The following is a 27,236-nucleotide window of genomic DNA, read 5'->3' on the forward strand; positions in this document are numbered from 1 at the left end:
TGTGAAGTGGTCTGTGATTACGGTATGCGGACGGCTCAAGCAAGGGCCATTTTTACCCTCTGCACAGGACAGGGAGGGACAGGGAGGAGGTAGGAAGCCCATGGGACCGCTCAGGTTTCAAGTCCTCCTGTCCTCTCCTGGGCATCTGATGGGCAGGGGGTGAGAAGTAGCTGTCTTTTGGTCTCACGGAGGCTGCAGCAAGAAGGCTGCTGGTTAGATAAAAGGAAGTACTTTCAGGCAGGCCCAGTGGATCCCCACTGAGAGTCACTGGAAGGGTTGTCTTCATTCAGGGAGCAGATGCCACAGTCTGCCTGAACCTGGGAGGAGGAGGATCACCTGGTTTGATAGCAGGGGGCACCTGGGTGAGCACACAGAGGCTTGGATGGGGAGGCAAAGGTCCCCTCCTTCAGCCCCTGCAAACAGCTCCATCCCCTGCTCTGAGCAGACATGTTCTGACCACTGGCTGGAATGGCTGTTGGCCTTGACCCCACGCATTGGCCTGACACACAGCCCAGAGTAGTTGTTACGCAGCCTGTTCTACCCTGGACACTCACACCCCGCATCCCTGTATCCACACACCCAGGGCCTGTGTGCACACGCCAGCCTCGATGCTGTACAAGCTTGGGTTAGCAGTGTGTAGGTGCACGCGTGCTGACCGCGTGTCCTCGGCACCCACCCACGCCTGTGTGCTCCCGCTGGCCCTGGACCTGTGTCTGCACGTGCCTGGTGCCCTGAAATGTGGCTCTGCCCTTTTGTTTGCTCACCCCCTTTCTCCCCAGGTGCCCTTGTGGGTCATGGTCCTTGCCTTGGCTGAGGGCTAAGGGTGGGTCCAGGCCTTAGGAAGTCACCGGGCTGACTTGGGCTGACTTCCCTCTTCGGCTGGTGGCTGTGATGAGCCGTCCTCCCCGCTGCCCCCACCAAAGCCAACCCATCCTGGCCACACACTGCCTCGGGTAATGGAAGCGTCAGCTTGATTCATGGCCGTTTGTCGTGGCAGCCAGGCCTGAGGACAAGACACCCTGGGAGGCTCATCTTCGGGAAGAACTGCTGTTGCCACGGTGCTGACCCTTTGTTTGGGAGGAAGTGAGGATTGAGGAAAGGCCCTGGGACTGCAGAGTTAGTTCGAATCCCAAGACCACTGTGGACCCTTGCCGGGCCTTGTTCATCTGAGAACTATTTCCTGAGGGGCTTCTGTGTGCCAGGCGCTGGGCGTGCACTGGAGCTGCCACAACGAATCAGAGACACTGACTTCATCCTCATTGAGAATATATTCCAGTGAGGAGACAGACGATTCCAATAATTCTAACAAAAATAAATCCTAACAAAAGTGTCAGTTTAGATTGTGAGAAGCACTGTGTAGGCAAACGAAGGAAAGACCAGATTGAAACTGGATGAGTGGACCTCTCAGAAGAAGGACCATTGCAGCAGGGACCAAGGGATGAGGAAGGAGGCGGTGAGGTGGTGTGGGCAGAAGTCATGGCATGTGCAAAGGCCCTGGGATTGACAGGAATGCCGTGTGGTTGTTTGCAGTGCTGGGACAGGATAAAGTACCTGGAGCTCCAGGTTGGGGCATGAGGGCTGCTGCCAAGCAGGCATCTGGGGTCAGAGCGTGGGAGCCCTTGTGGGTTAGGTAAGTATGCCGTTCACCTGGAAGGCCACAGGGAACTGCTGACAGGAGGGTTTTAAGACGTGGATACCGTCAGCTCTGTGCTGAAGTTCACTCAGGCTGGAAGTTGGGGTCCAGGGCGGAGGCAGGGTGACCAGTGAGGGGCTGCTACATTTCCTGGCGGGAGATGGTGAGGGAATGAGGGGGTGAGGGGAACCTGGACTGGGCTAGCCTTTCTCTGAGGCTCCCATTTGGGCTTTGACACTGTAAGCAGGGATGCTGTAGGCCCCAGGGGCCTTGGTGGAGGTCAGGAAAAGGTGTCCTCTGAGTGGATGGCTTAGAAAAGCTCCCGTCTCCAAACCATAGGAGCCACGGCCCCAGAGCACACAGCCTGGGAGGCCTGGACGTTAACTCCACTCACCCTCACCCAGGGGCTGTGGGCAGTCAACAAATTACACCGCGCACCTGCAGCCGGCCCCAGTGTGAGGCGGAAGACAAACTCGGCCCAGCTGGGACCATCAGTCACGAAAAACCAATCTCCTCCGCTTGGGGATTTACTGCCTGGGCAGACAGGAAATCACAGCGTGGGACCTCTGCCCTGTGCCCGAGCGGTCTGCCCACCTACCCTGGTAATTGCTGCTTCGGCTACATTTCTTCCCGGACTGACACTGTTCGGGCCTCTGCCTTAGAAAAGCTGGGGGAGGGGGGTGGGGGAGGGGCAGCTGTCCGTCCGGCCAGGATGTGTGTCGGTGGGGGGAGCCTGGGACTCTGGGGGGAGCGGCAAGGGGCCACTGCCTGGGAGAAGTTCCATGGCATGAGGCCAAGCTCCCTTCCTTGGACCCTCCTGACCCTTCCCTGGAACTTCTAGGGTGAGGGGGTAGGTGTCAGGGGTGGGGATGCAGGCAGGGTGGGTTAGTGAGAGGAGGCGAGGGAGGGAGGGCATCAATCACTCTCTAAGGCCAGTGCCTTTTGTGGACCCACAGCCGAGGCTGGAGGGTGTCTAGAAGTTCAGAAGGGCCGGGCAGAAGGTAGGGTCCTGTTGCTTTGGTGAGGAGCCTCGGCCGGGAGCTGTGCAGGCCTGGGGGGGGGGTCCCATCTCGGCCCTCAGGTCGCTCTCTTACTGTGACAGCCTCAGGTTTTACACCTGTAAAATGAGGGCAATCATAGAACCTAGCCCGTGTGTCCTCCCTCCCGGGAGATGCTCTAAGGGTGCCCGGAGCAACTCCACGGGGCAGGCACTGCTGGCAACCTATGCCTGGGTAAGGAAGCCGAGGAGGCACAGGGTGTAAGGTCACTCGAGAAGGCTGCACAGCTAGGAGGTGGTGGGGCCAGGACTTGAGCCCTGGCCGGGCGGCCCCAGGGCCAGTGCTCCCCATCACCAACACGCTGGGAGAAGGGTACCCGCACCTTCAGTGATAAAACCCACAGCTTGGGTGCAGGCTTAGTGTGTATTGGCTGTTACTATTTTTATTATCACTGCCAAAGGCTGCCCCTCCTGCAGGGGCTGTGAGTAGAGCAGTTTCCCAGAGGCTGGGAGCCTGGAAGTAGTGTTGTGAACACCGCAGAGTGGTCCAGGGACCTGTCTGCACCACCAGCCCCACCACACACTGGGACACACCACCCATTGGACAGAGCCCCCGCCTGCCTCCCCCGGCCCCCGGCCTGGGCCTGTTGCTTGACTGGATGCCAGAAGCTCGAGTCCCAGGGCCCCGGGAGAGCCCTCTGCCTGACTAGGGGGCTGTGGCCGGAATCGCAGCGGTTTCAGCCCCATCCCTCCTAGGCCCCACAGCGCTGTCATGTGTCCCCTCCTGCTCCTCCACATGAATGATCTGCCTCTGTCTCAGGGGTGCCAACTCAGATGCCCGTAGGGCCATGAAGGCCACGGGAGTGAGGGAAGCAGGCCAAGTGTGAGACCACAAGGGGCCGGCGGGGACTGCGGTGATGAGGAGAGCTCCTGCCCAGGCTCGTGGGCCAGCTCTGGCTTTGGGGACCACCTGGGAATGCGGGCCCAGAGCTGCCAGATTGTCCAATTTTTTCCAGAGAAGCAGGGAATCGCCTGGACCAGTGCAGCCAGCCAACTCCGAGGAGGCTCAGCCTCCAGACTGTGATCTGCTGTTTTGCTCAGAGGCCAGATGGGGCCTGGAGCCTCAGAAAGGGACCATCCTGGCTCCAGGTAGGGTGACGGGTGAGGCCCGGAGAGGGACCCAGGGCATCTCAGCAAACATGCCCAGGTGTGGAGCTGCTGCCACCTGTGTGTCTGCAGAATCGGCCTTGGCAGGCTCTGGGGAACACTCTGGGTCCTTCTGATGTCGTAGTGCCAATGCTGGCACTGTCTGGAGTCCAACAGACAGACAGAAGCTGGTCCTTCCCACTGCTGATCAGAGAAGGCAAGTCCCCTGGGGGATGGAGGCCTGCGGGGAGGTTCTCCTGGGAGCTTGTGCTGGCTTTTCCTTAACCTACTTGTCAGCTATGGCCAAGATTCATTCCAAGCGGGTCATACCTGGGTGCCAGTGAGCCCCCACACTCCCAACAGCTGCAGTTTGAGGCTGATTTACACCCCTGTGCTTATCGGCTGGGGCTGGGATGCAGGCAACGGGGAGCAGGATGGGGATGGAGAGGAAGCCTCTATTCTCCAGGAGGGCTGGGGGTGGGGAATGAAGGGCAGGGCTGAGGGTCCAGTAATGATCCCGTGCCCTCTTTGACCTCCCTGGAGGAGCCAACCCTGGGCATTCACGGAGCCGTAGGTCAAGGACTGCAGCCTTCAGGCGGCAGGGGTGGGGGACCAGGAAGGGAGGGGGTGGATGTTCATGCTGAGCTGGGGTGGGTGTTGGGGTGGCGGGCTGGCTACGTAGGACTTGTAACCGGATTTATTTGGCACACTCAGTGTTTGCTTGTTTAAGTCGAGCCAACATTTAAAAGTTAGATTTCACATTAAAAATAAATAACGCACCTGGGTTCCTGGCTTCTCTTAAACTCCCTAGGTGCTGAGCTGCAGCTGCCCTTAGAAGGGGCTGGTGCTGCCCTGTTGACCAGGTCCTTGAAGGCCAGCTCTGCTCCCTGATGTCACTTGCCTGGCCCCCAAACAACAGGGAGCCAGGTCCAGGGCTCTGGTTGGTGGCCGGAGAGGCTGAGAGACTGGAGCACCACGTCCAGCCTCCCAGCCCACAGAGGGAATGAGGGAAGGGCTGGCCTGGAGACACACCCCCACCAACCAGCACCAGGGTGGCTGGCAGAGCAGGGCCCTTCTGTCTTCATAGGAACTCAGAGGGGAGCAGGGGGCAGGGGTGGGCCTGCTGGATGTCCTGCTATTTCCCTACATGCAGGTGGGGCAGGGGCCCTCTCCCCTCTTGCTGGTTCATGGGAGGGAGGCGGGGTCTCCAGGGGGCCCTCATACCCCATGCCAATGAAATTGCTGGCTGAGCTGCAGCCCAGGCCCCCTCCTCTCCCATCTCCTTCAAATGAATCTTCTTTCCCACTTATGGGCTGCTTTATCCAGGAAGCCAGCAGTCAGGCATCTGGGGTCTGGGCTTTCAGGATCCACACGTGCTGCAGGGAAATCCTGGGTCCCGAGACCCAGGGGATTTCACCCCTGCCTGAGCTCGCCCATGGTTAGCTCAGGATTTGTGTGTTGAATAGCCCTTAAAGCTGTGTGTCTTGGGCAAGTTACTCAACGTCTCTGTGCCTTAGTTCCCTTTTATATCAAAGGAGGATCATAATAGTCCCTACCCTCTAGGGTTGTCTGTGGATGAAATGAGTTCGTTCCACGCATGTAATAATCACTATAAATGTATGGACTTCCACAGTTTGGCCAGAATCACCACCCCACTGCATGTGGGGAAAGGGAACCGCCAGCCTCCAGTGGACTCTGAGTCTCAGTTATCAGAGGCAGCATCGGCTCCCTCTGTCTGACCCCAAATCCAGTGCGTCAGACCACATTCTTAATAACATCTTTTATTCATTTTGCAAGAGAAAAAAAATAGAAATTTATTTTAGAGTTAATGCCTGTACAGCTTTCTGTCCCCCTCCTAAATTGCATGGTACATACAATTATAATAAACATCAACTGAGATTCCGGGAGCAAGTGTATGTGGTGTTCCTGCAAACTCCCTGACACGTCTGACCTGCACACACGCCTCGGGTGGGGAAGGAAGGCTGGGCTCCCCTTAAAGCCACAGCACTGGTTTTGGTCACTAAAAGCTGGTTCGATTAGCGGCCCGGGCTCCTCCAGGCGTCAGCTCTCCTGGGAGCCAGGAGACGCTTGCTACATCTGGGAGGTGAGTGGAGAAGCCGAAAAGCTGGGGGCTCAGAAGCTACAGAAATGATGGATATTCTCTGGGAGAAACAAATTCTTATCTTCACATCTGCCCCGCACTCCAAATGAAAAGCGTATTTGCATAGCTGCTTGGCTGAAGCTGCAAGGCTCATAAAGTATTTTCCGGGGCTCTCAGTTCCATAGGAACGTTCTTTGAGTACAGTACCATGGTGGGGCCGGGCTGGGAGCCAGGAAAACAGTGGGTTAATATTTGGAATGAGAAATTACCCAGCACTGGGAAACCCATTAGGCCCCTGATCTGAGCTTGTTCTATAGATGGAAGTAGGTGCGTTCTGGGCTTCACGTGGCAGGGGATGCAAGGCATGTTTCCAACTTGCTGGGAAGCTGCTGGAAGAGGGAGAAGGGGTGGGGGCCAGACTCCCAGGGCACACAGCAAGCTAGAAAAGCCTGGATCAGCCCTAAGGGACGCTGCAGGGAGTATAGTGCGGGCCACTGCCCTTCAGACTAGGTCAGGTGGGAAGAGGAGGTTGGCTGTGGGACTGGTCCTCTGTCTCCCCAGCCCTGCATCCAGAGGGCATCTGGATGGGCCCTCCTGGCCCTCTGGGGTCTGAAGCTGCCCACCTATCCTATCTGGGCCTGGCCGTACCTCAGAGACGGGCGCCCACATGCCCGAGTGGGGCCAGCTCTGAGCAGCGGGTGGTTCAGCTGCCTCTGTTCCTCAGAGGGACACATGCCCTTGACCGAGTCCTTCTCAGGCTTGACCAGAGGACGGAGGCCCTGCAGGACTAGCGCCCCTGAGGGGATCCCTCCTTCTCAACTGGGCCTGGGCGGGACCCCAGATGAGGGAGGGGGTTGTAGCCTGGTCAGACATCTGTGGATCCAGTGGAAAATCCCACCCTATCAGCCAGCTCCACCTGCCCCCAGGTGAGGCAGGGATGTGGTGGTGAGGGTGGTTGTGGTGGGGGGTGCTGGCGCCTCAGCTTGGGCCTCTGAAGGCAGGGTCTCATGCCTACCGATGTGGGTGTTTGAGGCCTGGTCTCCTCCCACCCTGTTCAGCCATGCTCCAGGCTCTGGGAAGGCTGATAGGGGGGCTCCTGGTCCACCTCACTGTCTGCCTGGAGTCAGACCCAGCCCACGGGCCCCATGACAGGCCTGACCGGATGTGGGCCCTGCTTTGCTGGATCTCACCAGAGAGGCACTGAGCCAGGTGTCCCCCCGGGCCCCCTGCAGTGGCCCCAGAACTGCAGGGGACAGTGGAAGTCCACACTACATCCCTTCCTCCTCCTGCCTGAAACTCTGGCATTTCCCAGGACTGTCACCCGTGAGTCCCTTCTCCCCACCAATCCCCCTCCATGCTGCCATTCCCTTCCTGCCTCTGGGGTCTGGGCTGCTGACACGGAGGCCTGAGGGCGGGGGACATGGGTGCCAAGTGGGGGCCAGTGGCGGAGCCCCACCCTGACTGAGGACCAGCTCCTTCTCCTTGGCCAGTCAGCACCGCCACCGTCTCTCTGTCTCCTTCTCACTTATGCAGGTTTTGGGGCGCAAGGCTGTCAAAGGAAGAGCACAGAGGAAGCAGTGTTACCGGGCGACCATCCTTGAGGGCTGCCCATGTCCTCGGGGTGGAATCCAGGCTGCCTGGGTTGCCATTCAAGGCCTTGGGGATCCGGCCGCTGCTCGCAGCAGCCTCGGGCTCAGAGCAGGCTTGGCCACACTGGTCCCTCTGCCTGCCCAACCCTGTGCATCTTTTAGGATCCAGCTCAAACATCCCTCTGCCGGGAAGCCCTCGAGCTGCGCAACCTCTCCTGGTTTCCCATGGCCCAGGGCAACCCTTTTGATACTGCACTTCTGCATTTTGCAGGTCCTCTTCCCTCTGTACCCACAAGGCCTGGCTTCCGGGAAGCACACAATGTTGCTCCCTGGGTTCTGCCACCATCAGCCCCTCTGCAGCCCCTGGGCAGGCTTCTGGGTGGAAAAGAGGGGTCTGAGGGCCGGCAGGAGCAAGAGATGGCATGTGAAGCAGGCAGCTTGGTCTCTGTTCCAAGCAGACTCCCATTGGGGGATACTCTGGGCAGAGAAGGAAACTGACCTGGGTCAACTGCACTCTGCTTCCTTTTAGAGTTGGTAATGATTTGGTTTTCATTCATCATCTGGACGTCCTGATCCTCCACCTGATTACTGCAGGGAGGCAGAAGCTGGAAGGTTCAGTCAGGCTCCTGGCCACGTACCCCCTCCATTCACCCCTTTTCGGGCTGGTTGGGAAGGTCATGGGTGGCAGGCTTGGGGTGTACCTGATGGCCGTGTGCTTCTCCTGGTGACAGATGTCTGTGTCCTCAGTGAAGAGGATGGTGTGGTAGGGCACCGTGGGCTCGCACGTGGGCAGGATGCCGCCAACCAGGTGGCCCACCATGGCCAGGATCCCATTGTACACGAGTAAGTCATCCACCAGGAGCTGGACAGACAGAGGAGGGGCTGCGGCATGTGGTCCCATCCCCCGCCCTCCTTCCTACATGTGACCTCAGGCAAAGCACATCACTGCTCAGAACCTGGCTGACTAGGTGCCCGGCCTATGTTATGATTTCAAATCTTCACGACGACCAGGAAAGGCACCTGGACTAGCTTCACATTGCAGATGAGGAGACTGGGGTCACAGGGCTCCAATGCCTTTAGCCCACGTGGCAGACTGGGAGGCAAACTCAGGTCTCTGGTCCCCCAGGGCCCCCTCTCTCCCTGCCCCTGAGTCACCTCCCGGCACAAAGAACTCCCTAAACCAGTATGTTTCGAGAAGAAAAGCCACTTCCTGTTTTTTTCGGGAAGATGATTCAAATCATTCGGTGGAGGTTTTGAATTCACGGTTGGATGGCAAATTTCCCTGCCTCTGAAGACTAGGCATGTGTGTCTAAGGTCGCAGCAGAGAGAAGTACATCAAACTGTGACAAATGATAATTGCCGGCAGCCTAATTACCAACGAGCATAATTATCTCAAAAAATGCAGCTAATAAGTACTTACGCCAAACTCCTTCACCCCTCGATGGGGTGTTTTTGCGTAATTCCACAGTTTGATCATTGACACCGTAGTAGGCAGATCGAATATCACATAAACCCGGTTCACCTGTCAGAGCGAAGAACTAATTAAAACAGGCATGTTTGGAAACAGAGGCACTGCGCTGGGCCGGGGCGAGCCCGGTGGGCGTCACAGGCAGCGCCTGCCCGTCGGCCAGCCCGGGCTGCTGGGGGCCGCGATGCAGGCGGGCGGGCGGAGGGGGTTCCCGCCGGCTTTCATCTCCTCGAAGCCCATCTTGAGTCAGGTCACGTGTGGCTGCGTTTGCAGCAAACCCGCTGAGCTGGCTGTTGAAGGGCCTGTTTTCTGGGCCTGGCGTGGCCCCCCTTCAAATGCCCGCCGAGAATTGGGTGCGCCCTTCCCTGTTGCCCAGGTCACTCCCAGAAACACAGTCTGGGGCTCCAGGGGCCAAGAGGACAGTCCTCAATTCCAGAGTCAAGAGGCACTGCCTCCTGGCAATCAGCACAGCCTTGACCCCTGTTTGTCCTTTCCCTGAATCATAAATGAAAAGCACAGCGACTGGTCTTGGAGGCACCGCTGGGTAATTTTCAGCGTATGTCTTAGAACTTCTGCTGGGGAAATGGGAGGGGATGGTCCTGATTAGTGGCAGAATCTGCTAGTAGAGTGGGACCCCAAAGCCTCCAGCAGCTCCCCATCCCCAACAAAGAATCAAATATTAGGGGGCCCCTTGCAAGACAGAATCAAGCAAAAAGAATTCAGTGTTGATCACAGGCTGCAGGCTTAGTTTTGCCCGGGGCCCTGGATCTCAGCCTGTGGCCATCCTTAGAACAACCCCAGGAGGGCCTAGAGGGTATGGGAGGGGTCAGTCTTCTGCTTGTACCAAGGAAATAAGAAGGTCTAGTCGAGGGTTCTCAAACTCGGTTGCCCACAGGGTTCAACCTGACACAAATGTTTGAGTCCTGCCAGGAGGAGAGGGACAGATGGAGAAACTGCCCCACACCTAAGGGTGCTCAGGTCAGAGATGATGGCAGGTGCCAGCTGGCCAAGGTCAAGATGGCAGCAGGCTGGACTGGCTAGGGGGCCACCAGTTTGCAGCCCCAGGTCTGAGGGCTGACAGATCTCTGTGTTTCCCCTTTGCAGTGGTGGAGCTGGGGCTGAGGGGTTAACCTCTGCTCAAGGGAGACTAATGGACCACTGCAGGGGTGCTGCCATGAGTGTTTTGAGAGGAAAATGTACCCCCTTACCCTCCTGCCCAATCACATGGAGTGGAAAAGGGGGCGCCTCAGTGGTCGCCCAGGTGGATGCCCCGGCCCCAGCTGCACATCTATCCGGGCATCTGGCCCCATGGGTGCTAACCCACCCCTCCCGCCTCCTGGCTCTTGCCTCCCTCTCTACCACCAGGCACCGGTGGACAAAGGCCCACCCCTAGGTTCGCCATCAGGCCTTGAATCAAAAAATAAGCAGGACCAGTTGTAGAGCGTGAGGTCTGGGAGACTTGAGTCCGTTGGCTGGAAGAGCTTAGGCAGCTCTGAGGCCACAGAGAGAGCACGGTTGGGGTCAAGGGCCCAGGGACATAAGAAAGGAGCAGAGGCAGTGAATGTGGAAAGGCCAGGAATGGGAGAAGGAGGACAGAGTGGACTCTGCAGAGAGCAGCAGAAGCAGAAAAGAGAACCAGAGAGGGATGCCTGCAGGGACGGATGGATGCCCAGTCCCCCAGGCCTGCTGCACTGGACCTCTGGTCTCAGTCCCATGTGGCCCTTTATTCCCCTGGTGTCGCCTTATCACAAGCTACCCCAGAGCAAAGGATAAGAGCCCCAGCCCCGAAGAGCCACCCCATCAGATGTGTTAGCAAAGGCCCGCCATCCTGGCAGCCCCTGGGCACTTTGATTTGTTCTAGATTAACCTGGCCTGGAAGAAAGATGTGTCATTGAGACCGGGGACAGAAAGCCCTCCCCACCCACCACCCCAGGACGGGGAGCCTCCAGAACCTACCAGACCGGGCAGGATGGGTGCCAGCCACATGTGCCTGCCGTCATCTGTGTCATTCACTTGGTCGATGAGCTTGTCAGGGGTCCGGACGTCCCCGCACACGCCCTCTAGGGAGTTGACACTGTCAGGGAAGGCAGCGATATCTGAGGATGCCTCTAAGTTGTCATAACCCAAAGCAGCATGCTTGGCACCGCAGGCCACTCTCCTGGCCACCAGCCTCTATCATGCTGATGGTGTGGCTCGGGGGACACTGGGGCTGGTGGGCAGAGCGGCTGTCTGTTGCTCTGGGCAGCTGGAGGAGTGACAGCCAAATTAGACATGTTCTGGGGAAAATGAGAGCTTGGAAGTTGAAGGGAGCAGGGGGTGAGAGTGGAGGGGTGGCCAGTTTCGAGGAAAGGGTAGGAAACCAAGCAGAGAGCAGGCTGAAAAAGATGGGTTTCATGGAACTGCTGGAGGTAGGAATAAAAAGTGTTGCTACTGCTTTGGAGAGTGGAGGGCAAAACTTGGAGAAGAAGGTTTTCCTTTGCAAGGGGATGGGGTCATGGCTGGATTCTGCCTTGGCGTGTTAGGACCCTACTGATACTGGAAGGATGGGGGAGCCTGGCCCAGCAATTGCTACTCAACTGACAGGCATTAATGTGGATCTAGAGGAACTGGTTTCAGCTCCGGCTCTGCCATTCTGACCTATGAGATTTGGGGCCAGTCACGGGACATCCTGGGGCCTGTTTCCTCATCTGTAAAATGGAAATACACATCTCTATGTCCCAGAATTGACACGAAGATCTCAGAGGACACTGGATGTGAGAGCGTTCGGATAAAACTGATGAAGCCTTATAGACCCTTATACAAGAGTCACAAATAATGATCCAAACTACCCAGAATCCTTTATCCCAGGTGAGGAGGATGGTGTCACCAGACGAAGGCAGAAAAGGATCCAGTTGGAACCCAGGGACCCCAAGGAGATACAAGACAGGCTTTGGGGTTGGACCTGCTCTGCCAGCTCCCTAACTGGTGTGTCAGGAATCACAGATCGAGCACCTAGAGGGGGCAGGCAGGTTACGTCAAAGAGAGGCAGGACAGCCCCGTGGTCAAGAGCATGGTTTTTGGAGACAGACTCCCAGCTCTACCACTCACTGGCTGCGCAACCTTAGGTAAGTTACTCAACCTCTCTGTGTCTCGGTTCCTCATCTATAAAAGGAGGCTAACAACACTCACTTCCCAAGGTTGTTGGGAGGGCGAATGAGGCACGTGGGACAAGCCCTCAAACAGAGTGAGCCTCAGTGAATATTAACACTGTTTCTGGAGCCTGGGAGATAACAGAGAGGAGGGGACACTGAGATAACTAGTGGGATGCGCTTGGGGAAAAAGGGCAGTGGATACTCAGGTCCAGCCACTGTCACTACGAAGGGCACTGCCAATTTCTCAAGAGAAGCTGAAGATCGGGATTTTCATTGGAAACCTCCTGATTTTTAAACAATATTAGCCACTAACTCAAAATATTTAAAAACTCACTGGGCTCACAGTTTGCAAATTTTGCTGTCGGTCTGTGAACAAAGTGTTCCATGGTCAATTCATTCAGGATACACTGGGTTGAACACAGTGCAACAGACTGCTCCCTGCAGGCCTTGTCAGAGCCTTTAGAACTCTGAGTGTCTGTGGTTTTCTGCAGTTGGCAGCCCCTCCCAAATCCCTGGGCCGCAGGACTCTTTGTTTTATGGCTGTCTTGGCAGGCACGCCTGAGAGCTGCTCTGTTTTGCAAAGGTCACATCTGACCATAAATAGAGCTCAGTGGCATCTTTAATCTCTTGGGGCTGGTTCCTACAGGGATATTTCCCTCTATATTAAAAAAAATTCTGCTCCTTTCCCTGACCCCCCCCCCCCCAAGCTCCCTGCAGTCTGGGCAGAACTAGAAAGGATACTGTTTTCCGACAGATGGATTTTCTCTCCCCGCTCATCATACAGCTCCAGGCCAGTCAGACCGATGTAATAGGGGTCACCCCAGCTGGTCAGGAGCTGAAACTGGAAAATGACTGGAACATATGATTAAGGAAAAACAGGCTTAATTTTCTGGAGAATAAAGGAAAACAATCACAAAGATAACAAGGACATATATAGTTTTGGGTTTATGGAGATGAACAAGAGAAAAAAAGATTTTTGTTTCCTTTGAGACTGCAGTTTAATCAGGATGTATGTGGAATCAGATTTTCTTTAATTTAAACTGCATATGGATGTGTGTATGTGTTTTAAGAATTCAAAAGCCTCCGCCAGGCCCCAGGAGACAGGAGGATGGGGGCAGGGTGGGGTGCTCTCCAGGGAGCTGGACAGATGGAAGCATTTTGTCACAAGCTCAGTATATGGTGCCCAACAGTGACTGGACCTCAAAGTGTCTCATGTCTCAGTTTCCCTGGTTGTAAAATGACAAGAACAGAGTGCCTGTTCCCTCCTCCGCCCATGTCAAGTGTGCAAAGGATGAGTAGGGAGAAGGGATGCGGAAGCATCGCATCGTTGGGAGGATGGGCTGAGGCCAGGTGACCCCTTTGCTGACTGAGTCCCACAAACACAACCGGGCATCCAGCCCTGTCCCCTACTGGCTCCCAGCATTCCCAGGAGCAGGCAGGCCAGCAAGCCTGACAAGTAGTTGCACTATGTGGCCTAGCAAGTTACTTAACCTCTCTGGGCCTCAGCTTTCTCAACTGTGAAATGGGGATGCTAGCAGTACCCACCCCACAGGGCTAGTACAGTGGGTTCATACAGGCAACCCACTGCAAACAGTGCCAAGTGGCAGTAAGAGTCCAGCAGATTTGAGCTATCATTCTTTCTCTTTAGCTCCTCCCTGCCTGGTTCCCAGGACAGCGCCCAGCCTAGTCCCCCAGGTTGGTCCCAGCCTCTCTGGCCCCTCCCAGCTAGAGTCCTTGGTGCTGCCTCCTGCGACCTCAGCCCCCTGGGGGCAGGGCATGGAACTCGTGTTGCTGCTCCAGTCCCAGCAGCACCCAGTGTCCCCGAGGACCTGGGAGCCCGCCCATCCTTTCCTCAGTCTCTCTGCATGGGGCTCCAGCTGCCTTGGCTGTGGCCTGCCTGAAACTCCGGACAGCAGCTGGGGCCCAGACCCCACCTCAGGGCCCGCAAGGTGGCTGCAAGGGCCCGGCCCTCTCCCAGGGTTCTGGGTGTGGCCCCAGAGGGACTGGGATGGGTGGGCGGGAGGAGGAGGATACAGCCACAGGGCATCAGGGGCGCCTCGTAGTCCATGCTCGCCCGCTCCAGGCTCTTCGTGTCCAGTCTGAAAAAACACAAAACGGCACCAGGAAGCAGAGGGTGGCGATGGCCTGAGTCGCTGGTCAGTTACTCCCCCGGGGAGGCAGTGGGGGAAGGACAGACAAGCTTCTGGTCACGTGGAGTCCCATCTACTAGGGGAGGCTCGTCACCTCAGGTTTGACTGAGACGGACTCTTCCATTCCTCCAAACAGCCCTGGGAGGTCGGTATTCTTACATCCCTGGGTGGTGGGTGAAGAAACTGGAGCACAGAGAAGTGAAGTCACTTGCTCCAGTTCACAGAGCTGGGAAGTGGCAGAAGTGGGAAGTGACCAGAGGTTGTCTGGTTCAGGGGTCCACTCTCTTAACCTCCCCCTCTCCTTCATCCCCTTCCTGAACAAGGTAACTACACACTGTGCTGAGAGCTGAGTGAGACCCATGATGGGCCGGTGGGGTGGCGTGCTGGGAGGAGGCAGCCTCTCCCAGGCGGGTGGTCAGGGAAGTGATGTCTGAGCTGAGGAGGAGGCAGCATGGGAAGAGTCAGAGCTGAGCCTTCCAAACTGAAGAGCATCCAGAGCAAAGGCCCTGAGGTGGGGAGGTGCTGGGCAGGGGTGTTTGCCCCAGAAAACAGCCAGATGGGCTGAAGGGTAGGGTGGGATGGGAGGTGGGCAGGGAGAGGAGGCTGGGAGGTGGGGAGAGCCCTGAAGGCTTTGGCTTCAAGATCCTGAGCAAGCACTTCACTAGCCTGGGCCTCGGTTCCCACATCTGTGAAATGGGCATCATAATACCGTCTTCAAAGGATATTGGAAGGATTCCCTGTAGAGTGAATACAAAGCACCTGGCTCGGAGCAGGCACAGGAGGAAGCCTCTCTCCTCCAGATTCCTCCCTCGGGGCTTCTCTCCCTGGTCCACAGCCAGTGCCCTCCAGCCCTGGCTTGGTTTTCTTCACTTTCAAGGGCAATGTTGTAATTAAGTGACTGTTCCCGGCATCTGGCCTGAGACGTGAACCCAGCTACAGTGGAGCGAAACTCATTTTGTTCCGAGAGCTTGGCCTCTGGTATTTGGACATCAGGGGGGTTAAATAAGTAAACCTAACGTGGCATTTACAAATCGTTATGAACTTAATGCAGCTGAGACTGGGGTCCAGAAATCCCAGCGAACCCATGAAACATTAGGCTCGATTTTTCTCTTTGAATCTTCCTAAACCAGGAACACAGAAACAGGAGGAGGCAGGCCCCTCCCCGAACTGGCTAGCTGGCATTTCTGGAACCGAGGCAGGCTGCAGCCTCTTTCCCCAGCAGGAAGCGCGACGAAGCATTTAAAATCACAAGCACTCCAGACTGTGAGAAACCCAAACAGCCCCAGACAAGGTGGGTACATCCCACAGGCTTCCGGAGAAGCTTGGCTGAGCTTTACAAAACGGCCAAGTTGAAAAGAAATGCGTTTGATCATCATTTGAAAACCAGAGCCCTGGGCAAAAGCCAGCACCCGCGGCCCGGGGAGTGGGGACCACGCACGAGCCGCTTCCCTCACCTCTGGGCTGGCTGGGGCAGCGGTCGGGCCTGCAGGTAGTCCACAAAGAGGATTTCTTGAGCAAAATCAAAGTGGCAGTTGCCTGGCCCCTTCCGGATGAGGAAGCCCTCGGGAGGGGAGATGCACAAGCCATCCAGGGAGACGTGGACAATTCTGGCCTAACAAGCAAAAGAAATAACATGCATGGAGACAAGAAGCTGGTGTGGGGAGCGGGCTGAGCGCTGACCTGGCTGCTGGCAGCTGGCCTGTACCACAGAGAGCCTTCGCGGAGCCCCCAGGCCTTACTCCTAGACCAGAACCACCTGGCCGAGGTCCACTTCTCAGTGTCATCCCTACTCCGTGCCAGGCGCTGTGCGGACAGCAAGGGACAAGGCAGGTGAGGCCTCGCCACAGTGGACATGTAGAGACCTTTCTGGCTCCACGCAGCTGCAGTGGCCTGAGACATGGTATCAAGGACATGGACTCAAGTGCTCCGACAACCACCGTGAGTAGCTGTACAAGTTACCTAACCTCCCTGTGCCTCGACTTCCTCATCTGTTTAATGGGGTCAGGGATGAGCTGACTTCTATAAAGTATCCAGAACAGAACGGTGCCTGGCACAAAGTCAGTGCCTGGCACTTGGGTCAGTGTTAGCCTATACTGATCCTTTGCAAAACCCTGGCTCACACATCGCCTCCTCTCCCAGCACTTGACCCTGGGACAGAAATGGGCCCCTTCCTGATCTTCCTTCTCATAGCCCTTGGCTCATCCTTTTAAGGGCATGTGCTCCCTAGCCGTGTCCTCGGTGGTCTCTGGGCCTTCCTGGATGGCAGAGACCCCAGCTGGAGACCTCAGAGTGCGGCACACACTAGGTGCTTATGGAGAGCTTGCTGAATGGACTCTATTTGGGCCAACGTGTCCCGCTGTTCTAGGCCAGATTTTGTCAGCCAGATGGTTGGAATCTCCCAGTAAATGTCAAAGCCTGGTGGCAGCATCTGAGGTGGCTCAGCTGTTTCCCCGGGTCAGGGGGTTGCTCAGTGAGCAGAGAGGGGCACTAAGCCAGCACCCTCCCTCTGACCACACATTTGGAATCTCAGCTCTCGGCACTTCCCCCTCCTCACGGTTGCAGCTGCCGACCCAACTGGTGGCCTTTCATCCCTGGGAGACACAGAGGGGCCTCTCTGCACAGAAAGGAAGAGGCCCTGTTCTGGGTCTCGTGGATAAATATGTAGCCCCAGGACCCTTCATTCCTTCAGCATTTAGGGCCATCTGTGCCCCCCTCCCCTGCCACCGCCACCACCAAATCAGTCAGTCAGTCACGGGAAGCATAAACCGAAAAGGTATAGAGGGGCTGGCTTCAGGAATGGCTGGATATGGCGATCCACAAGCTGTCATTACACCTCTGCTCTGCTTTCTTCAAGGCTAATTCCTACCCTGGTCCCAGGGCTGGACCTGTGACCCAGGCCTGGGCAAAAGGAGAACTATAATCCACTGGCCATGTGATTGGTTCAGAGAATTGGAAGTCGACCAGAACAATCAGCATGGCTCCTGGGGTTTGGCCGACTCGCCTTGAAAGAGGGATTCTCTCTTCTGCTAGACTTGGAGCCCACAGGACATACGCCAAGAGCTGTGGGGGTTTGCCCTGTGGGAAAAGCCACCTGAAGTGAAGCTGGTGCCAGAGCAAAGTAGAGGCCTAGGAAGGCCCTGTTGCCCTTCTTGGCTACCACCTCCTCCAGGAAGCGTCCCTGACTTCCCCAGGCTTCTGTTCATTCCCTCAGAGGGGGCTTTTATTATCACCTCCACCTTATAGCTAAGGCAACTGGAATTCAGAGACTATGCAACCTGCCCAAGGACACGCTGGAGGGATGTGAAGCCCATTTCCCGGAGTGCCAGGCCTGGCTCTAACCACATGCCAGGGGCCGGTAGCCAGGTGCCCAGAAGCACACCGTCGGGTAGGCATGCGATGCACTTTCCTGGGGAGGGAGAGGCCAGAGTTTCCATCACACTGCGGCCTGGGATCTGCCCTCTCAGACTGTGCCCATCTCCCCATCTCCCCAGTCCACGGTGGCCACGCATCACCGGCACCAAGGCTGGCGGGGGCCAGACCTGGGAAGCAGGGGCTCTTGGGCCCAACGTTTCCAGGCTGTAAATCCAGGTCATGGAAGCTCAACTGGAAAGACTGATTCACTCAGGGGAAGGGAAAGGCCCAGAGGCATGAGCTGAGGCAGAAAAATGCTTTTTTAACGCCAATAGAGCTGACATTTTACACTCGTTCAGCCAGAGAGCCTGCTTACAAAGACACCAGGGCGGCCTGGGGGAGGATTTGTAAACTGCATGCTCAGAGGAGCCTTTGCTCTTGAAGGGGAGGGCCTGAGGGTGGGGGGCTGCTCATGGCTGTGATAAATCACCAGAGTCTTAAGGCCCCCGAAGAAACTCTGCATGGTGCTTGGTGAGGAGCCCAGACCCGGGCTTACAGCGCTGGAGGCCGGGTCCCGGCTTTGTCACCTTGCAGAGGGTGATGACTCCCCTCCCAAGGGAGGTGTCCCCCTCCTCCTCCTCCTTTTACAGATGAGGAAACTGAGGCCCAGGGAAGGCAGGCCACTTACCAGAGGTCACACAGCTGGTAAAGGGTCAGAGGGGGGGATTCAGACTTGGAGCCTTGTGACTTTAGGGCCCTGACTGCATTGCTGTATTTTAGGTGACCTTGTCATGATCACTTCCCTTTTGTGGGAGGGGACTGAAAAGCCCATGAAAGGAGCACTTCTGAGGCCATTTTCCACATCCCAACAAGAGCCCCTGGTTTTTCACATCGAGCAGAACACTGGAATTTAGAGTGTGGGCTCCCAGCCCGGCAGACACGGACTGGGGCTTGAGCTGTGTGACCTTGGATGAGTGACTGGACCTTTCTGAACCTCGGTTTTTAATACTCTGAAAGCTGGGGGTAATAACACCTGCCTCCCAGGGGCTGGGATGCAGGTCTAATGAAATGACAAATGCACGAGGAGCCCTCAGCCCAGGCCTGGCCCCTCAGTGAATAACAGGGCTGCAACCAACCAACCACTGCGAGCTGGGGGCCTGCTGAGGACCCCTGAATCCCCCCGAAGAGATAAGGGGCTGCAGTTTCCCAAGTCTGCCCTGGGTTCTTTGGCCGGCATTTGCTGTTTGCAGGAGAAGGAAATGGCAGTGGCTCTCTCTCCCTGGCTGTACCCACCCCCGGCTCCATTTGGAAAGTTCTGGAGGATTTATGCTCCTCTCCGTCAGCCACGCCAGCCATTCATCAAGGCGCTGTTTCCCTGACAGTGGACGGAGCGCGGCCGCTGTTCCCCGGCTTACCCCTCGGTAGGTGTCCTCGGGAGATTTATTGTAGTTCCAGAAGCGCAGGCCTGCGATGCTTTCGGCTCTGTCGAAGCGGATCGTGACCACGTGGTCCAGCCCCGGCGAGAAGGGGATCAGCCACATATGCTCATCCTCCATCGTGATGTTGGCTCCATCAATAAGCCTGCAAGTGGCGGGGAAGGAGCGGAGAGAAGGGGGCAGCCGGGTCCGCTGGGAGAAATCACAGCGTGGGGTGTACACCCACTCCTCTCCCCTCTGGGGCCCCTGCCTGGCAGGAGCCTGGCTGGGCCCGGCTCATTAAGGGGAGGTGAGACTAATTAAAGAAACAGCGAGGTGTCATCTCTCATCTGTGAAGTCAGACAAAATAGGAAAACAGGAAAAAGTAACAGTCTGTGCTGTTAAAGGTACAACGAAGCAATCATCATGGTTTTTAAAATGGGGTTTGGGGGGGTAGGTCATTTTTCAGGACCCTTTAACTCAGTGATCCCATTTCTGGAATTTTTTTTCTCCTGAAGGAAAATGTATTCAACATGTTAAAAAGCTATCTGTACCAAGATACTACTTATATTAGCAACAAACAAATAAAAAAACCCCTAAAAGTTCTCAAAATAGGGAAAAGTAAACCTGGACAGTAGTTAAAATGATAGTCATGAGGACGATGCCATAACAGGGAAAAGGCAGGCTGTGAGATGTCAGGGGCACTGATTTTAATGCTGTAAAATGAGGACAAGGACCAGAGGAGATTTTGCAAAAATGAAAAACAGATTTCCGTCAGAGGGGATGGGAGGTGACTATTTCTATTTTCCCAGCTTTCAGTGAAATGCTGTATCGACTCTCTGGTACATTTTGAAATAATTCTATTCCTTCTTTCTTATACTGGGGGAGAAAAATACTACAGCCAGGGTGAACTTGGCAGCTCCCGGCGTGGGGCAGGTGCCTCTGTCTGGCCTGTCATCACATAGCCTGGGTATCCTAGGGCAGCCCCCCACCCCTGGGAGGGAGCCCCCAGCATCCTCATGTTCTTCTCAGCCACTGTTCTGGCCTTGCCCACACTGCACTCCCATGCTGGTCAGTTTCTGGTTCTCCTGCTCCAGACATCCTGCCTCACCCTTCCCAGCTCTGCCCAGCACACTTCAGCTCAGACCCCAGCCCTGGTCTCATGACCACTGAGAGGCCTAGCTCCAGAGACAGGGGCCCAACTCTCAGCCTCCAGGGCGACCCCCTCCCTTCTCGCTCTCCTTTTTCTGGAGACTTTGAAGCTGCCGTACTGGGAGGGACATAGGCTGCTGCTGTGTTTCCTAGATTTTAAAATAAACTTAATTTTTCCTTTTACATTTTAAAGTTTTGGACTTGGAATAAATCTTACAATCAAAGTGTTCATCCAAGGAGGTAATGTTTCTTTTTTTTTCCTCCAAAAGGCTGTTATTAAATTGATGGATGGTGTGTCTTACAATTGCTGGCATCTTAAAACTGAGGAAATTCAGCAATTTAACCCTGGGGTGTTTGTGGATTAAGCTGACTGAGATCTGGCACTAGAGAACCTTCTATTTCCTTCCAAAAGCAATTACCTCTCTGTCCTAGAAATGGGGCCACCTCCATAGCAAGACTACAACCCAATTCTGAGAGTGGAGAGAATTGTTGAAGTGTTTTAGCTGACAGTGAAGAGAGGTCCCTACAGACACACTCAAGAATATCTAAACGATACTTCTTAGCTTTGTCTGCAAAAAAGCCTAGACACAAGGATCAACTCAGCAGCCATAAGCATCCCTAGTGGTTAGACTATGGTCTCTAAATACCATTTCCCACTAGAGAGAACCTGGGCTTCTTGGAGAAATGGCTGATTCCATGCCTGGGACAAGAAACATACAAGAGGAGCCTGGAATACCTTGTCACATCAGAAAGGAAAGCAAGGAAGCTGTCAGAGACTACTGTTTACAAAAGATATTCAGGAGTTCCAAAGAGGGAATGATCTGAGCATCGATAGGATAAAAACTGTGATTAATTGAAACCCTTCAAACACAGTGGTGTTAAATCCATGAGTTTATGGTAGTCAAAAGCAAAGAAATGTTTTAAAGGATGCTAGAGAAACAGTTTGCTCTTTTGAAAACTGAAAAATAAAAGGAAAGAATCAAACATTTAGATGGCCTTCCCTGTTTGAATTGCCCCTCAAAGTAACCAAATAATGGAGGGAAAATTTTCTCTTTATTGATAAAAAAAAAAGTGTTAGGATCAGTGTATCACCATTCCACAACCCCTAACACATAAAGAGATCTAACCACTAAATGTTGGCCGCCAACGCCACCAAGAGCCTGACAAGCAGTGTCCTGAAGGGAACACAAAGTGACATCCATGCCCTGATGGTTAATGTCCTGCTCTAATGGTCAAACCTCAATCTGATTGGACCTCTAGATCTAGTGAACAATTTACAAGAGATCCAGGGGCCTGAAGAACAGGTTAAACAATACCATAGAGGTGGAACCAGTAAGATCCAGACTCATCCAGGCAAAGAGCCTGGTTTCTTCAACAGATAATTTAAAAGAGGAAAAAAAGAAAGAAAGAAAAAAGAAAGAAAGAAAGAAAAAAGATGGAAGGGAACCTCGGGATTATGGGAGGCTTAAGAGACATATCAACCAATCACAACAAACAGAACTTTTCTGGATGTCAATTCAAAGAACAAACTGTTATAAAGGGATTGGGGGGAAGACTGTCGGGGAAATAGAAACACACTAGATACCCAGCAATTTAAGGGATGATTGTTCATTATTTGGGTATAATTATGGTACTAAGATTAAGTTTACGTCCTTATTGTTTAGAGATATGTGCTGAAGTACGTAGAGATGAAATGCTATCAGCCCTAGGATGTGCTGCAAATGGTAAGTGAGTGGTATGGCCGAACCAGCGGGGCCAACCCTGAGCTGATGGTCACTCTTAACAATCGGCAGCCAGAACCACAGCCTCCAAGTCTAAGTGTGCACACTTGGGACTTGCCAAGATGTGGAGTGCCCCTCAAGCAGGTGATGACAGCAGGGCATGAGGGCTGTGGTTAAGGGGCACCTTATAGGAAAGCAGGTAGGAGTCTATCACTGACCCCATGCACGCTCTGGACCAGGCCGGGATTGGGGAGCCAGGGGGCAGCGGGGTGGCACAGCTGTGATGTGGAATCCCCTTCCTGCCCTCCAGCCATAGGAATTATTGTCCCCATTCTACTGATAAGGGAGCTGAGGCAGAGGAAGACAGTATCACTTAGCAGTTAAATGCCTGGGTGTTGGCTTCCCGTGGGCCTGCGTTCAAATCACGACTCTGCCACTCAACTAATCTGGGTGACCTTTAGCCAGTTTTAACCTCTCTGTACCTCAGTTTCCTCATCTGCAGAGTGGGGGCCTCTGAGGGCTGTCTGAGATTTAAATGGATGAATATCTGTAACTGCTAAGCATAGGCCAGTGTCTGGCATTTAATAAGTGCTCAGAAAACGGCAGCTATAATTTCAGTTATTACTATTACTACTCCTTTTATTATTGGAGAAGTTAAGAAACTAACAGTAGCTGGCAAAGGGGAGAGCTGGGGTTTGAACTCTTATCCCTCTGACTCCCCTAGACTCTTCTTGTTCACACCTCCAGGCAGGACCCAGGCCCGACAGGTGTCCTGATTCAGGGGAGGGGAGCACCTGTCTGCGGGTTATGGGGCCCCATGGATCGATGCTGGATCTTAGGCTGTCCTATTGTTGACTAGACCCAATCCGGGCTCATGAAATCTGACAAACGCAGAGGAAAGCGCAGCTGGTGCCCCCTGTGGAGACGTTCTCAGTAATCACCTCCAGCCTCAGACAGGCGAAAGCTTTCAGCCCCTGAGAGGTGGGGTCGCTCGTGCCCAAACACAGAGCCAAAGGCTTACCAAGCAGCCCCGTGTGCCAGGCCCCACACTAAGCACCATGGAGAAGACACAGAGCACAACTGGGTCTGGAAGCAGGATAACCTGGCTTCCAATCCTGCCGACCGCTTCCTGGGCCTCAGTTTCCCTTGACTGTAAAATGGGCAGACCCCAGACCTCATGGGGTGGCCAGGAGGAGATGGAATAGAGGATGCCAGTTGATGTTTAAATCTGAAATCTACAATGCAGATCAGATCCCCCAGCCCCAGCTGTCAAGAGCACTGCATTTCTTACAGACACTCACTTGTCCAGGGTCCGGGAGTCGTCGGTGTACTCGGGCAGGTCATTTAAGTCTCTGGGGGAGGCGGAGATCTGGTGCAGGCTGATGGGCAGTGCCTGGCCGTCCCTGCCCACCACTTCCAGGCCTGTGAGCCCCAGGTAATGCAGGTCTCCCCAGGAGGCGGTGAAATTTAGCTGGAGGCCTGCAACAGGAAGAAGTGCCCCGTGAACACCAGAGCTTCCGGAGGAGGTACCCAGGATGGAACTGGGAAGAGGACTGATCTTCCTGGCATGCTACCGACTAAAACACCCAGACTGAAATGGAAGTGCCTTCGGAGTGCGCTCTGCACTTTTCCTCTAGGTGGCCCTTTGGCCTAGGACCCTGTTGATGCTCAGGAAATATCTGCAGGATGAATGGACCGGTAATGTTTAAACCTGCACACAGCCCTGGGTCCTTTCTCCACTGATCAGTCACATTGCCCACCCCGTGCTTAACACCCTCGTGTGGTTTCCCTTGTTGCTTGGCCAGCAGGCCTCGCCCATCTGGCTTCTACGTACCTCTCAAACCTCATCTGGCACCTGAGATCCCTAGTTCCACCTAGACTGTCTTTCCATCACTCACATTCACTTTCCTCTCTCCCATCACAGGGCCTTTGCACATGCTGTTTCACCATCTGGAACTCACATGGCCTAGGTTAACTTGTGTTCATCTTTCAGATTCCAGCTTACTTCCTCAGGGAAGCCCTCCCAATTTCTTTGACCACACTGAGCCTCCATTCATAGCCTGCCATGTCACTGTGCACTCTCCCTCCCGTGCCCTGCTCACTACTGTGATCTTGTGACCCTTTGGTAAATGTCCATCTGCCCTGTCAGTTGGTTAACTCCCTGAGGGCAGAACTCCCATCTGTTTTGCTAGATCACTGTGCCCCCAGAGCCTGGCACAGGACCTGCCACACAGTAGGAGCTCAGTACAGATGGAATGATTAAACAAGTAATGAAATGGAGGCCACTGCGTCAGGAAACCACAGTGTCGGAAATGAACATGTTACGTAAATTGGCCACTATCACGAGGATTCACATGGGTTCGGGGTAAAGGAAGTGACCTGTGGTGACACCCTCCATTCTTTTGCCCTTGCTCCACCCCCTACTCCATCAGGGAGCATTTAGAAGTGAACCTCTGTGGTTCTGGGGCAAAACTGCCCAGGCGAGTCATTCGTTTGCCCAGAAAGCTCAAAGGAACGAATCTCTGTCAGGTGTCTGGCTGGAGTTTCTCTTTCCTTAACGCTCTCCCGTTACAGCAGGGCCAGGACCAAGAACTCTTTATGCTTGGAGAATTGGGGGCCTATTTTCCACTCTTTTAGGTGGCTGTGTTCAAAAGAGTCACACTTGTGGCAACTTCCACGGAATGCCAGCAAAGCAGTGCTGGGAGAGGGAAGCCTGGATTCACATGCTCCCACCTGATTTAGCTCAGATGAGGAGGTGGAAGTCCAGGGAGGTCGCAGGATGTCCCATGGCCAGGAAGGGAGGCCAAGCCACATGACCTCCCTGGAGCGTGGCTTCCCCTCCTACACCCCTGCGGTTTCCAAAATACGTTTCCTAACTCAGTCTCAGATCCTTCTGCTCTCCACTGTGTCGAGTTAACTGTGAGCATCTTGGGGGCAGATGAAACAGATGTGTGACCAGCATGGTCCTGAGCACATCATAGCTTCGCACAGCACCGGCAGCACGTAAAACGGCCACAGATTCCTCCCACTGAGTCCTCGCCTCTTTGCAACATGATTTTTCCGCTCCTCCCATCCAGACGTGGAGTCTGTTTCTCCACTCCTTGACTCTGGGCCATGTGATTTGCTTTGGCCAATGGGACAGAAGCAAAAGCGAAGCAAGCAGAGGCTGTCAAGCACACAAGCCCGAGGAAGGCTGGGGGGTCTGTCCTCTCTTTCTGCACTTGGAGTGTTGCCCTGCGAAGAAGCCAGGCTCCCCCAGTTGCTCTGTCACTCTGGCCAATAGCCTCTCGATTGCCGGCTGTGTAGGTGAAGACATCCAAGGTCACTCGGCTACCAGCCCATCTGCCAGGTGACCAGACACACAAGCAGGCCCAGCAGAGGCCGGCCAGGCTCCGATGAAGGATTGCTCAGCTAGGCCACTGAATTACGATGAATCACGATTACTAGCGGTGATGGTAAGCCACTAAATTTTGGGTTGGTTTGTTCAGCAGCAAAAGCAAGCTGATACATTCTTTCTCATCATCTCAGAGAGGCCTTGCTTAACCCCCTGAACTCAAACAGCACCCTTCCCTATCCCTCTCTAAACCCTTACTCTGTGTTATTTTTTGTCACCTGACAATAAGTTCTACATTTATTTGTTCATTTGTTTTCCTCAATCTTTCTCACTGAGATGGAAGCTCCCTGAGGGCGGGGGCTCTGTTGGCTGTTATATACTGCTATGTCCCCAGAGCCTAGAACAGTGCCTGAAAGACCGATGGTCAATTAAGGCTTTTTTTAAAAAAAAATGAATTATTGATTGAAGAGTGTGTTTAGTAGCTACCTGCAGGTAAATGAATCAAAATAAGATCATTGTATTTCGCCAAAATCATAGTCCATGGTAAACAAATATTTATTGCTGCTATGTATCAAGCCTTGTTCTTGGCACTGGAGATCCGAGGGTAAACATCTAACAAAATCTCTAGGTGCTTCCATTGCAGTGAAGACAATGAACAAACAGATAAAACTGGTAGTTCCACAGAGTGAAGAAAACCATGAAAAAAATGAAAGAGATGAGATGGGGAGTGACTGAGCGGAAGCAGGGCGGGTCAGGGAGGGCCTCTCTGAGGAGGTGACATTTGAGCTGAGCCCTGGGTGATAAGAAGGAGGCCGCCATTCTGTAGCATTTCCGGAAGGACGTTCCAGGCTGAGAGGACAGGAAGGGCCAAGGCCCTGGGATGGGAACTTGTCTGACCCCTGGTTGAAACCAAGTGACTGAGGGAGAGGGTGGAGAAAATTGAGATGAGAAGGTTAGGTGGTATCATGTCATCAGGCGGGGGCTAGATCATGTCATGAGGTCTAGATCTGACCCTCGGCCATGGGGAGCTCCGGAGGCTTAAGTTTGGAAGCAGGGGAGTGACGCGATCTGATCTGGGTCGTGGAAAGCTCACTCGGATCGGATTCTTAAAGGGAGACCAGGAAGGAGGCTGCTGTGATACCCACGGCTGGGCAAGGATGGCAGTGGTGAAAACGAGCGCAAAGAGGACAGATTCAGGATGTGTTTTGGAGACAGCACTGCCAGGATTCCCAGTGGCCTGAACAGATGCGAGGCAAAGTGTGACCAAGGGACAGAGTGGCTGTGGGTACCGACCCAGAGATGGAGAAGGCCTGGAGCTGGAGGAGGGAGCGGATTTAGACAAAAGGGGATCGCTGTGAGGGAGAAATGCCACCTCCCCCTTGAAGCAAGAGGCAGCGCCCCAGATTCTCCCAGCCTGCCACCCCTCTGTTTGCCTGGCAAGACGCACTGAGATGCCAACTAATTTAGGGCTGCTCCGAAGCGACTGCTCTCCTTTTCCAGCTAATATCCATGTTCCATATTCATTTTCCTCTGGTGTATCAATTAGTATTTATATAAATGGAAATTAATTTTGTTATTTCTCTCCCATGTTTCAACTCTCTCAGCTCCCTTCCTATTCATCACTGCTGATATTTGCAAAACTTCCAAAATTAGTGTCATCTGCAAATTAGCAAGTCATAGATCCCCTTTCAAAACATTAATAGGATTGGCCGGATTTACCAACCCCAATGCACCACCCCCACCTGGGTCATTTTATCAAAGCTCTCTCTGTGGACACAGGCTGGGAAAGCAGGTTTAGGATTTGGGATCCAGTGAGGAAAAAGCCAAAGGTTCAGAGAAGAGAGATTCAGAAATCATGGGCCTGAAAATGGGCAGAGGGTCCTCAGTCAGAAGACTCCTGTGCTTTCCTGCTGAGCAGAGAAGCGGAGAAATTACACTTTCCTGGCAGCAAAAAAGTCTGCAAGCTCTACTCCAGGGCAAAACTCCCAAAGGCATTAAAATCACATTTCTGAGAAAGGTCAGAAGCTGGTTCGCGGGGAAGATATTTA

The 27,236-nt window shown here is 54.3% G+C and overlaps 1 protein-coding gene across 8 annotated transcripts in view; it reads right to left on the reverse strand.

The window, feature by feature from the left end:
- Window positions 1–5,541: 5,541 nt before the first annotated feature.
- KATNIP (katanin interacting protein) overlaps window positions 5,542–27,236 on the reverse strand; it is a 174,042-nt gene continuing 152,347 nt past the window's right edge. For 7 of the 8 annotated variants that reach the window (XM_045521107.2, XM_045521110.2, XM_045521112.2 and 4 more), the window contains 10 exons: window positions 23,156–23,333; window positions 18,982–19,147; window positions 15,670–15,827; window positions 14,100–14,164; window positions 12,807–12,917; window positions 10,891–11,030; window positions 8,887–8,988; window positions 8,168–8,328; window positions 7,966–8,054; window positions 5,542–7,426 (listed from right to left, as the gene is read on the reverse strand). In XM_045521107.2, the coding sequence (XP_045377063.2) occupies window positions 7,368–7,426; window positions 7,966–8,054; window positions 8,168–8,328; window positions 8,887–8,988; window positions 10,891–11,030; window positions 12,807–12,917; window positions 14,100–14,164; window positions 15,670–15,827; window positions 18,982–19,147; window positions 23,156–23,333 (1,229 nt within the window). In that variant the 3' untranslated portion in view covers window positions 5,542–7,367. The remainder of the gene's footprint in view (window positions 7,427–7,965; window positions 8,055–8,167; window positions 8,329–8,886; window positions 8,989–10,890; window positions 11,031–12,806; window positions 12,918–14,099; window positions 14,165–15,669; window positions 15,828–18,981; window positions 19,148–23,155; window positions 23,334–27,236) is intronic. The other variant, XM_074346159.1, reaches the window with a different exon arrangement.

The sequence above is a fragment of the Camelus bactrianus genome, chromosome 18, assembly GCF_048773025.1.
Source record: "Camelus bactrianus isolate YW-2024 breed Bactrian camel chromosome 18, ASM4877302v1, whole genome shotgun sequence".
NCBI lineage: Eukaryota > Metazoa > Chordata > Mammalia > Artiodactyla > Camelidae > Camelus > Camelus bactrianus.